Source organism: Somniosus microcephalus, chromosome 1 (genome assembly GCF_052327205.1).
Source record: "Somniosus microcephalus isolate GS21.2 chromosome 1, FLI_Smic_1.0, whole genome shotgun sequence".
Lineage (NCBI taxonomy): Eukaryota > Metazoa > Chordata > Chondrichthyes > Squaliformes > Somniosidae > Somniosus > Somniosus microcephalus.
Genome location: NC_140987.1, coordinates 18,222,735 through 18,235,437, shown reverse-complemented (window position 1 = coordinate 18,235,437; position 12,703 = coordinate 18,222,735). Strand labels below are relative to the sequence as shown.

At 47.2% G+C, this 12,703-nt stretch overlaps 1 protein-coding gene across 6 annotated transcripts in view; it reads right to left on the bottom strand.

Moving 5' to 3' along the window:
• Nucleotides 1–6,793: 6,793 nt before the first annotated feature.
• LOC147123963 (junctional adhesion molecule-like) overlaps nt 6,794–12,703 on the bottom strand; it is a 170,160-nt gene continuing 164,250 nt past the window's right edge. For 5 of the 6 annotated variants that reach the window (XM_085971394.1, XM_085971627.1, XM_085971789.1 and 2 more), the window contains one exon: nt 6,794–7,115. In XM_085971394.1, the coding sequence (XP_085827520.1) occupies nt 6,856–7,115 (260 nt within the window). In that variant the 3' untranslated portion in view covers nt 6,794–6,855. The remainder of the gene's footprint in view (nt 7,116–12,703) is intronic. The other variant, XM_085971706.1, reaches the window with a different exon arrangement.

Below are 12,703 nucleotides of genomic sequence, written 5' to 3'. Positions count from 1 at the left end.
TCTGGGGATCTGTGCCAAAATTGGGAGAGCTGTCCCGCAGACTAGTCAAGCAACAGCCTGACACAGTCATACTCACAGAATCATACCTTTAATCCAATGTCCCAAACTCCTCCATCACCATCCCTGGGTATGTCCTGTCCCACCGGCAGGACTGAACCACCAGGAGTGGCGGCACAGTGGTATACAGTCGGGAGGGAGTGGCCCTGAGCAGTCCTCAACATTGACTCCGGACCCCATGAAATCTCATGGCTTCAGTCAAGCATGGGCAAGGAAACCTCCTGCTGATTACCACCTACCGCCCTCTCTCAGCTGATGAATCAGTGCTCCTCCATGTTGAACACCACTTGGAAGAAGCACTGAGAATAGCAAAGGCACAGAATGTACTCTGGGTGGGGGTCTTCAATGTCCACCACCAAGAGTGGCTCGGTAGCACCACTACTGACTGAGCTGGCCAAGTCCTGAAGGATATAGCTGCCAGTCTGGGCCTGTGACAGGTGGTGAGAGAACCAACACGAGGGAAAAACCTACTTGATCTCGTCCTCACCAATCTACCTGTCGCATTTGCATCTGTCCATGACAGCATTGGTAGCAGTGACCACCGCACAGTCATTGTCACAGTCACAGTCCCGTATTCACACTGAGGACACTCTCCATCGTGTTGTGCGGCACTACCACCGTGCTAAATGGGATAGATTCAGAACAGATCTAGCAGCTCAAAACTGGGCATCCATGAGGTGCTGTGGACCATCAGCAGCAGCAAAATTGTATTCCACCACAATCTGTAACCTCATGTCCCGGCATATCCCTCACTCCACCATTACCACCAAGCCAGGTGACAAACCCGGGTTCAATAAGGAGTGTAGAAGAACATACGAGGAGCAGCACCAGGCGTACCTAAAAATAAGGTCCCAACCTGGGAAAGCTGCAACACAGGACTACATGCATGCTAAAAAGTGGAAGCAGCATGCTATAGACAGGGCTAAGCGATCCCACAATCAATGGATCAGATCAAAGCTCTGCAGTCCTGCCACATTCAGTCGCGAATGGTGGTGGACAATTAAACAACTAATGGGAGGAGGAGGCTCCATGAATATCCCCATCCTCAATGATGGTGGAGCCCAGCACGTGAGGGCAAAAGACAAAGCTGAAGCGTTTGTAATCATCTTCAGCCAGAAGTGCCGAGTGGATGATTCATATCAGCCTACTCCCGAGGTCCCCACCATCACAGAAGCCAGTCTTCAGCCAATTCGATTCACTCCACAGGATATCAAGAAACGGCTGAGCGCACTGGATACAGCAAAAGCTTAGGGGCCCTGACAACATCCCAGCTATCGTGCTGAAGACTTGTGCTCCAGAACTAGCCGCGCCTCTAGCCAAGCTGCTCCAGTACAGCTACAACACTGGCATCTATCTGACAATGTGGGAAACTGCCCAGGTATGTCCTGCCCACAAAAAGCAGGACAAATCCAATCCGGCCAATTGCCGCCCCATCAGCCTACTCTCAATCATCAGCAAAGTGATGGAAGATGTTGTCGACAGTGCTATCAAGCGGCTCTTACTCACCAATATCCTGCTCACTGATGCCCAGTTTGGGTTCCGCCAAGACCACTCGGCTCCCAACCTCATTACAGCCTTGGTCCAAACATGGACAAAGGAGCTGAATTCCAGAGGTGAGGTGAGAGTGACTGCTGTTGACATCAAGACAGAATTTGACCGAGTGTGACATCAAGGAGCCCTAGTAGAACTGAAGTCAATAGGAATCTGGGGGAAAACTCTCCACTGGCTGGAGTCATACCTAGAACAAAGTAGGACGGTTGTGGTGGTTGGTGCTCAATCATCACAGCCCCGGGACATCGCTGCAGGAGTTCCTCAGGGCAGTGTACTAGGCCCAACCATCTTCAGCTGCTTCATCAATGACCTTCCCTCCATCATAAGGTCAGAAATGGGGATGTTCGCTGATGACTGCACAGTGTTCAGTGCCATTCACAACAGCTCAGATAATGAATCAGACCATGCCCGCATGCAGCAAGACCTAGACGACATTCAGGCTTGGGCTGATAAGTGGCAGGTAGCAGTCGCGCCACAGAAGTGCCAGGCAATGACTATCTCCAACAAGCGAGCATCTAACCATCGCCCCATGACATTCAACGGCATTACCATCGCCGAATCCCCCACCATCAACATGGGGGGTCACCATTGACCAGAAACTTAACTGGACCAGCCACATAAATACTGTGGCAACAAGAGCAGGTCAGAGGCTGGGTATTCCGTGGTGAGTGTCTCAGCTCCTGACTCCCCAGAGCCTTCCCACCATCTACAAGGCACAGGTAGTGTGATGAAATATTCTCCACTTGCCTGGATGAGTGCAGCTCCAACAACATTCAAGAAGCTCCACACCATCCGGGACAAAGCAGCCTGCTTGATTGGCACCCGATCCACCACCTTAAACACTCCCTCCCTCCACCACCAGCGTACCGTGGCTGCAGTGTGTACCATCTACAAGATGCACTGCAGCAACTCACCAAGGCTTCTTTGGCAGCACCTCCCAAACCCGCGACCTCTACCACCTAGAAGGACAAGGGCAGCAGGCGCATGGGAACACCACCACCTCCAAGTTCCCCTCCAAGTCACACACCATCCTGACTTAGAAATGTATCGCCGATCCTTCATCGTCGCTGGGTCAAAATCCTGGAACTCCCTCCCTAACAGCACTGTGGGAGCACCTTCACCACACGGACTGCAGCGGTTCAAGAAGGCGGCTCACCACCACCTTCTCAAGGGCAACTAGGGATGGGCAATAAATGCTGGCCTTGCCAGCGACGCCAACATCCCATGAACGAATTAAAAAAAAGGTCAGCAGGCCAATCCATCAGTGTGGGAGGCCCCAGCAAGTGCCTCGATCATCAGACAAAGAGTAATCGAAAAGGCTCATGGAATGTTGGCCTTAATCTCAAGGGGGCTGGATTACAAAGGGGGGGAAAGCTGCTTCATGTGAACAGAGCCTTGGTCAGTCTCTATCTGCAGTACTGAGTTCAATTCTGGGCACCGCCCCTCAGGAAGGATATATTGGCCTTGGAGGGGCTGCAGCGCAGATTCACCAGAATGATACTGGGGCTTAAAGGTTTAAGTTATGAGGGCAGGTTGCGTAAACTTGGCTTGTACTCCATTGAGTGTAGAAGGTTGAAGGGGCGTCTAACTGAGGTGTTTAAAATGTTAGAGATAGCGAAAGGATCGAGAAGCATTTCCCCTGGTGGAGGAATCCAGATCAACGGGAAATAATCTTAAAATTAGGCCAATCAGGAGTGAAATCAGGGAGCACCCTTTCACACAAAGTGTTGTGGAAATCTGGAACTCCCTCCCCCAAAAGGCTTTGGATCAATTGCAATTTTCAAGACTGAGATAGATTTTTGTTGGGTGAGGGTATCAAGGGATATGGAGCAAAGGCGGGTAAATGGAGTTAAGGTACAGATCAGCCATGATGTCATTGAATGGTGGAACAGGCTTGAGGAGCTGTGTGACCTCTACGACCGAGGAGGACAGAGCAGTATCGTTGTGGGACGTGTACCAATATGCAAAAGGTTGTGCAGACCAACTGGTAAAAAGAAAGACTTGCATTTCTACAGAGCCTTTTGCAACCTCAGGACGTCCCAAAGCACTTTGCAACCAATGAAGTACATTTGAAGTGTAGTCACTGTTGTAATGTAGGGAATGGTGATCAGAGCTGGCTTTAATATATAAACATCCTAGGCTACAAACCTTAACACAATGGAAGTGACTGGGGTTTTGGTCCATTGGAATTCTATATAATGAGGTTGTATAGGAAACGGCTTGGTGCATTGGAATTCTGTACAATGGGGGTGAATGTAAAGGGGTTTGAGTCGATTGGAATTCTACATGGTAAGAGTGAATGGGACATTGTGGAACTCTACAATAGAAAGAAGAAATAACTTGTATTTCTACAGCACCTTTCACAACCTCAGCACGTCCCAGAGCACTTTACAGGCAATGAAGTACTTTTGGAGTGCAGTCACTGTTGTAATGTAGGGAACGCGGCAGCCAATTTGCACACAGCAAGATCCCACAAACAGCAATGTGATAATGACCAGATAATCTGTTTTAGTGATGTTGGTTGAGGGATAAATATTGGCCCAGGACATCGGGGAGAACTCCCCTGCTCTTCTTCGAAATAGTGCCGTGGGATCTTTTACACCCACCTGAGAGAGCAGACGGGGCCTCGGTTTAACGGTTTAAAGGTGGCACGTCCGACACTGCAGTGCTCCCTCAGTGCTGCACTGGGTTTGTCAGCCTAGCTATTGCGCTTGAGAAGGTGGCTTTGATTTTCTATTCAATGGCAGTGAATGAGCCATTATTTGCTACACTGGGATTTTGTGCTTGGATAGGGATGGGTTCGCCTGGAATTGGTTTTTATATAACTCCTCAGTGCGAAAATCAGAGCAAGCTGACCAATTTGGTTAAATAGGTAGAGAGCCACATTTATTATGAATATTATCACCATCATTAATATAATCATTAGTTGCATGATAATTTTACACGAAATTTTATGTAAAAACCAATTGTAACAGAAAAATAATTCAATCTATTCCTGAGCACTCGGACAAACAGGAGCTGGTCAGAGAGAGCCAGCATGGAGTTGTAAAGGGTACGTCACGTCTAACGACCCTAGTTGAATTTTTTATGGAGGTAGCTAACGTGGTCGATAAGGGAGTGTCACTGGATGTTATTTATATGGACTTCCAGAAGGCATCCAATAAGGTCACACATAAGAGACTAATATCAAAAATGAGAGCATATGGAATAGGATGTGACCTATTAACATGGGGAGGGAATTTGTTAGGAGGAAGGAGACAGCGAGCACGGATAATGGGCATGCACTCCAATTCCCCAACTTTTCCCTATATTTATAAATGACTTAGATGAAGGAATAAGAGAGCCATAAATCCAAGTTTGCTGATGACACCAAGTTAGGTGGCACAGTAAGTAGCGTAGACGGTAGCAGAAAGTTGCAAAGGGACATTGTTAGATTAAGAGAGTGGGCAAAACGATGGCAGTTCAATGTGAGGTCATCCACTTTGGGCCAAAGAAAGGTAGATCCTTGTATTTTCTAAATGGCGAAAAGCTGGGAACTGTGGAGGAACAGAGAGAGTTAGGGGTCCAAGCGCAGAAACCACTCAAAGCTAGTGGACAGGTACAAGAAATAATTTAAAAAGCTAATGGAATGTTGGGGTTTATCTCGAGGGGAGTGGAATGCAAAAGGGATGTTCCAGTTCTATAAAGCTCTGGTTAGACCACATCTGGAGTACTGAGTTCAGTTCTGGGCACCGCATCTCAGGAAGGGTATATTGGCCTTGGAGCGGGTGCCACACAGACTCACCAGAATGATACTGGGGATTAGAGGGTTAAATTACGAGGACAGCTTGCAAAGACTAGGCTTGTATTCCTGTGAGTATAGAAGATTAAAGGGGTGATCTGTTGGAGGTATTTAAGATGATTAAAGGATTTGTTAGGGTAGATAGAAACTATTTCCTCTGGTGGGGGGAGTCCAGAACAAGAGGGCATAACCTTAAAATTAGAGCCAGGCCGTTCAGGGGTGAAATCAGGAAGCACTTCTTCACACAAAGGGTGGTGGAAATCTGGAACTCTCTCCCCCCAAAAAGCTGTTGATGCTGAGGGTCAATTGAAAACTTCAAAACTGAGATTGCTAGGTTTTTGTTAGGTAAGGGTATTGAGGGTTACGGAACCAAAGCGGGTAAATGGACTTGAGGTACAGATCAGCCATGATCTAATTGAATGACTGGCCCACTCCTGTTCCTAAGTTCCTATAAACCCATTTTATTGAAATTAGATAAAGCTCTTTTGAAAGTCTTCTGCGCTCATTCTGGCCTCCAGTACTATAAAGTCATGAGGTAAACGTGAATATTTTAAATCTGTTTTCTCTCCTCAATATCGGATGAAGAGTGTTCCTGAAGACATTGAAGTGGGATGTGCGGCTGAAAAAAGTATCCAATCAGGATGGTGTCGATTCATTACAAGAGGATTTGAGTACAGGAGTAAAGAAGTCTTACTCCAATTATATAGGGCCTTGGTGAGACCACACCTGGAGTACTGTGTACAATTTTGGTCTCCTTACCTAAGGAAGGATATACTTGCCATAGAGGGAGTGCAATGAAGGTTTACGAGACTGATTCCTGGGATGGCGGGACTGTCGTATGAGAAGAGATTGAGTAAACTAGGCCTGTATTCTCTTGAATTCAGAAGAATGAGAGGGGATCTCATTGAAGCATACAAAATTATTACAGGGCTTGATAGGGTGGATGCTGGGAGAATGTTTCCCTTGGCTGGGGAGTCTAGAACCAGGGGCCACAGCCTCAGGATAAAGGGTAGGCCATTCAGGACTGCGATGAGAAGAAATTTCTTCATACAGAGGGTGGTGAATCTTTGGAATTCTCTGCCCCAGAGGGCTGTGGAGGCTCAGTCATTGGGTATATTCAAAACAGAAGTCGATAGATTTCTGACTAGTGAGGGCATCAAGGGATATGGCGATAGGGCCGGTGAATGGAGTTGAGGCAGAAGATCAGCCATGATCTCATTGAATGGTGGAGCAGGCTCGAAGGGCCGAATGGCCTACTCCTGCTCCTATTTCTTATGTTCTTATGGTAAGTCGCTGATAGGATCGTCACAACAATACAAGGGACACCCCATGTACACTCCTGGCGTTTACCCTCCATTTAATTCTAGTCACTTTGTATGTAAACAAAAACAATCTCTGAGCAGCTTTCAAATAGCATTGGGTTTATGGGTATGATGTTAACAACAGCAACTTTACTCAGAGAGTGGTTAGAATGTGGAACTCGCAGCCACAAGGAGTAGTTGAGGCAAGAGGCTAAAAGCAAGATAAAATATCAGCTGACCAGCACTGCTACTTTCACTGTGTCGCAATACATTTAAAAATAATCTAAGGAAAGCGAATTTAGAAAACAAACAACTGAAGAAAACTTTTGGTAGTTTTAAAACTCCGGGAACATCATCTGCTGCAACCTGACGTTTCCACGACGACCAACGTAGAGTTTCCGTGGATGCAGTTTCAGGAATTGTCCCTAAAAAAAGAGAAAAATTTCTTATAGCACCAATATCGGAATTTCAGATCTGATTATATGTTTCAAAAGAAAGGGCGATTAAGCCAGTAGATAATTAGTTCTAGAAAGAAAGAAAAGAATTTGTATTTATACAGCATCTTTCACACCCTCAGGATGTCCCAAAGCGCTTGACAACCAATGGATGAGGTTTGAAGTGTAGTCGCTGTTGTTTGCAGCGAAACGCGACAGCCAATTTGGGGTCAGCAAGATCCCACAAACAGCAACGAGTCCAATCCTGTCCTGACTGACTCTCCACACACACACACACACACATGCACTTTCCAGCAATGGTCTCCAGACAGTGAGCCGGTACCTTGATTAATTCTCACCAACCCCCCTCGCCCCGCCCCCTGCACCCACTCCCTGACCCCCGTGGCCCACCCTTAGCCCATGGATGCTGAGGCCGATGGAACCCCCACTGCTGTTGCCAATTGTTAAAATTCCACAATCGTACAGACCGCATTCTTCTTCTTCTTCTCTTCTTCTTAGGCAGTCCCTCGGAGCCGAGGATGACTTGCTTCCACATTAAAAATGAGTTCTCAGGTGACTGATTAGTCCAATGCGGGACCTACCGTCTCTGTCACGGGTGGGGCAGACGGTGGTTGAAGGGGCGGGTGGGTGGGCGCCCGGGCCGACGCGCGCTCCTTGCGCTGCCTGCGCTTGGCTTCCCCTTGCTCCCGGCGAAGAGACCCGAGGTTACTGCCCTGCACACACATACTGTGGAGATTGTTGTGTGATGTTAGTCATAAACATATGAATGTACTCGTATGAAATACTTTTGTTCCCTATTTTAGGGGAGGTTTCATTACAGTAGCAACCAGAGGAAGTGCTTATGTCGGCATATTTGTTATTAATATTACACAGCGCACTTCAACCCAAATAGCTTTTAGTGTCAGCATGCTATGTGACCAATTGCCGAAATTCGACCCCATCTCCTCTCCATCATATTTCCACCTCCGTCACATCACCCGCCTCTGCCCCTACCTCAGCCCATCTGCTGCAGAAACCCTCATAACATGCCTTTGTCGCTTGATTGGACTATTCCAATTCTCTCCCAATCACCCTGCCATCCTCCACCCTACCATCAACTTCAGCCCATCCAATGCTCTGCTGCCTGTACCCTATCCCGCACCGAGTCCCGCTCACCCATTGCACCCAGCCTTGCTGACCTGCATTGGCTCCAGATCTCCCAACGCTCTCAAATGCTCATCCTTGTGTTTAACTCCTTCCATGGCCTCGTTTCTCCCTCTCGCTGTAACCTCTTCTAGCCCTACAACCTCCACCCCCCATAGCTCTCTGTTCCTCTGACTCCGACCTCTTGTGCGAACCCACTCCTTTGGAATCCCCCATTGGCGGCTGTGCCTTCAGCCACCTCGGCCCCACAGGTTGGAATTCCTTTCCCTAAGACCCTCTGCCTCTCCGCCTCCCTTTCCTCCTTTAAGACCCTCATTAAAGCCCAGCTCTTTGACAAAGCTTTCGGTCACCCCCTCATAAAGAAGAACAGAAGGTGCTGGAAACACTCCGCAGGTCAGGCGGTATCTGTGGAAGAAGGAACGGAAGTTAACGGGGGTAATTTGAGCCGAACTCACCGGGCGGGAAACCCATGGGTGGAATGCCTGTTTCACACCCCGCCCAATATTGCTCTCCGATGATTTGACTCGACAGCAATATCGGGCGGGCTATGAAACCAGCGCGGCACCGATTCCCGTCAGTTTCCCAACCAGCGGGTCGAGTTAAAATTGCCCCCGACGTTTCCGGTCTTGGACTCTTTGTCACAACTGACAAAGGGTCAGAACACCTGAAGCATTAACTTTTGTTCCTTCTGCCACAGATGCTGCTTGACCTGTGGAGGGTTTCCAGCACTTTCTGTTTTTGTTTCACATTCCCAGTATTTTGTTTCAGATTCCCAGTATTTTTCCTTTTTTGTTTCGTCCTAATCTCTCCATTGACTCAGTCTCCATTCTCTGTCGAGCTCTGCCACGCCGGCGGGATGTTGTTATTCAGATAGCTCAAGGTGTTATCCCTTTCAAGGTGCACACCATTTCACATTTCTTAGAATGCTTAAAAGATCTTAGTTGTACAAAGCCTTAGTCAGGCCCCATCTGCAGTAACTGCGTTTAGTTTCACCAGAGCTTTGAGGGTTAAGTTATGAGGCCCTAAACTTGGCCTGTATTCCTTTGAGTTTAGAAGATTAAGGGGTGATCTGATCAAGTTGTTTACACTGTTAAAAGAATTTGATAGAGTAGAGACAGGGAAACTATTTCCTCTGGTGGAAGTATTAAGAACAAGGTGGAGGTATTAAGAACATTCCCCACATTACAACAGTCTCCTTACCTAAGGAAGGATAGACTTGTCATAGAGGGAGTGCAATGAAGGTTCACGAGATTGATTCCTGGGATGGCGGGACTGTCGTATGAGAAGAGATTGAGTAAACTAGGCCTGTATTCACTTGATTTCAGAAGAATGAGAGGGAATCTCATTGAAGCATACAAAATTATTACAGTGCTTGATAGGATGGATGCTGGGAGAATGTTTCCCTTGGCTGGGGAGTCTAGAACCAGGGGCCACAGCCTCAGGATAAGGGGTAGGCCATTCAGGGCTGAGATGAGAAGAAATTTCTTCACACAGAGGGTGGTGAAGCTTTGGAATTCTCTACCCCAGAGGTCTGTGGAGGCTCAGTCATTGGGTATATTCAAAACAGAAGTCGATAGATTTCTGACTAGTAAGGGCATCAAGGGATATGGCAATAGGGCCGGTGAATGGAGTTGAGGTAGAAGATCAGCCATGATCTCATTGAATGGCGGAACAGGCTCGAAGGGCTGAATGGCCTACTCCTGCTCCTATTTCTTATGTTCTTATGACTACACTTCAAAAGTACTTACTTAGGTGTAAAGTGCTTTGAGACGTCCGGTGGTCGTGAAAAATACTATAGAGATGCAAGTCTTTCTTTCTTTCAAGGTGACGTAATCTTAAAATTAGAGCCAGACCATTCAGAAGTGAAATCAGGAAACACTTCTCCACACAAAGGGTGGTGGAAATCTGGAACTCTCTCCCCCAAAAAGGCTGTGCATGCTGGGGGTCAATTGGAGCTTTCAAGACTGAGATAGATATGATTTAGGGAAATTAGGGACAGCATAAGATCCAAGGAGAGGACATATAAATTGGCCAGAAAAAGCAGTAAACCTGAAGATTGGGAGCAGTTTAGGATTCAACAAAGGAGGACAAAGGGATTAATTAAGAAGGGGAAAATAGAATATGAGAGTAAGCTTGCAGGGAACATAAAAACTGACTGTAAAAGCTTTTATAGCTATGTGAAGAGAAAAAGATTGGTGAAGTCAAGCGTAGGTACCTTGCAGTCAGAATCAGGGGAATTTATAATGGGGAACAAAGAAATGGCAGACCAATTAAATACATATTTTGGTTCTGTCTTCACAAAGGAGGACACAAATAACCTCCCAGAGATGTCAGGGAACATAGGGTCTGATGAAAGGGAGGAACAGAAAGAAATCAGTATTTGTAAGGAAATGGAGAGGGAGGAGGTGCTAGTGGTTTTAGCAGGCCAAAAAGTGGATAAATCCCCAGGCCCGGACGAGATGTATCCCAGGCTGCTGTGGGAGGCAAAGGAGGAGATTGCAGGGGCTCTGACACAAATTTTCAGAACCTCTCTGGTCACAGGGGATGTACCAGAGGACTGGAGAACAGCTAATGTAGTACCATTATACAAGAAGGGTAGCAGGGATAAACCAGGGAATTACAGGCCAGTGAGCCTAACATCTGTGGTAGGGAAATTATTGGAAAAAATTCTGAGGGACAAAATTAGTCTCCACTTGGAGAGGCAAGGATTAATCGGGGATAGTCAGCATGGCTTTGTCAAGGGTAAATCATGTCTGACAAATCTGATTGAATTTTTCGAGGGGGTGACTAGGGGGGTGGATGAGGGAAATGCTGTGGATGTGGTTTACATGGACTTCAGTAAAGCTTTTGACAAAGTCCCGCATAGGAGACTGGTCAAGAAGGTAAGAGCCCATGGGATCCAGGGTGCCTTGGCGCGTTGGATCCTAAACTGGCTGAGTGGCAGGAGGCAGAGGGTGATGGTCGAAGGATGCTTTTGTGACTGGAAGCCTGTGTCCAGTGGGGTACCTCAGGGATCGGTGCTGGGTCCCTTGTTGTTTGTGATCTACATAAATGATTTGGATGAGAATGTAAAAGGTATGATCAGTAAGTTCGCAGATGACACGAAAATTGGTGGGGTGGTAAATTGCGAGGAGGAAAGCCTCAGGCTACAGGACGATATAAACGGGTTGGTCAGATGGGCGGAAAAGTGGCAAATGGAATTTAACCCTGAAAAGTGCGAGGTGATGCATTTTGGACGGACAAATAAGGCAAGGGAATACACAATGAGTGGTAGGACCCTAGGAAGTACAGAGGGTCAGAGGGACCTTGGTGTACATGTACATAGATCTCTGAAGGCAGCGGAACAGGTAGATAAGGTGGTTAAAAAGGCATATGGGATACTTGCCTTCATTAGCCGAGGCATAGAATATAAGAGCAGGGAGGTTATGATGGAGCTGTACAAAACGCTGGTGAGGCCACAGCTGGAGTACTGTGTGCAGTTCTGGTCGCCTCACTATAGGAAGGATGTGATTGCTTTGGAGAGGGTGCAGAGAAGATTCACCAGGATGTTACCTGGGATGGAGCGCCTCAGCTATGAAGAAAGACTAAACAGGCTGGGGTTGTTTTCCTTGGAGCAAAGAAGGCTGAGGGGGGACCTGATTGAGGTGTACAAAATGATGAGGGGCATAGATAGGGTAGATAAAGAGGAACTTTTCCCCTTAGTAGGGGGGTCAATAACAAGGGGGCATAGATTCAGGGTAAGGGGCAGGAGATTTAGAGGGGATTTGAGGAGGAACTTTTTCACCCAGAGGGTGGTTGGAATCTGGAACTCACTGCCTGAAAGGGTGGTAGAGGCAGGAACCCTCACAACATTCAAGAAGCATTTGGATGAGCACTTGAAATGCCATTGCATACAAGGCTATGGACCAAATGCTGGAAAATGGGATTAGACAGGACAGGGGTGGATGGGCGGCGCGGACACGATGGGCCGAAGGGCCTCTTTCTGTGCTGTAAAACTCTATGACTCTATGACTCTATGGTGTTAGGGAAATTGATGAGACTGAAGGCCGATAAATCCCCAGGGCCTGATAATCTACATCCTAGGGTACTTAAGGAAGTGGCCCTAGAAATAGTAGATGCATTGCTGATCATCTTCCAACATTCGATGGAATCTGGAACAGTACCCATGGATTGGAGGGTAGCTAATGTTACCCCACTATTATAAAAAGGTGGTAGAGAGAAAACAGGGAATTACAGACCGGTAAGCCTGACATCGGTAGTGGGGAAAATGCTAGAGCCCATTATAAAAGATGTAACAGCAGAGTACTTGGAAAACAGTGACAGGATCGGACAAAGTCAACATGGATTTACAAAAGGTAAATCGTGCTTGACTAATCTACTGGAATTCTTTGAGGATGTAACTGGTAAAATAGATA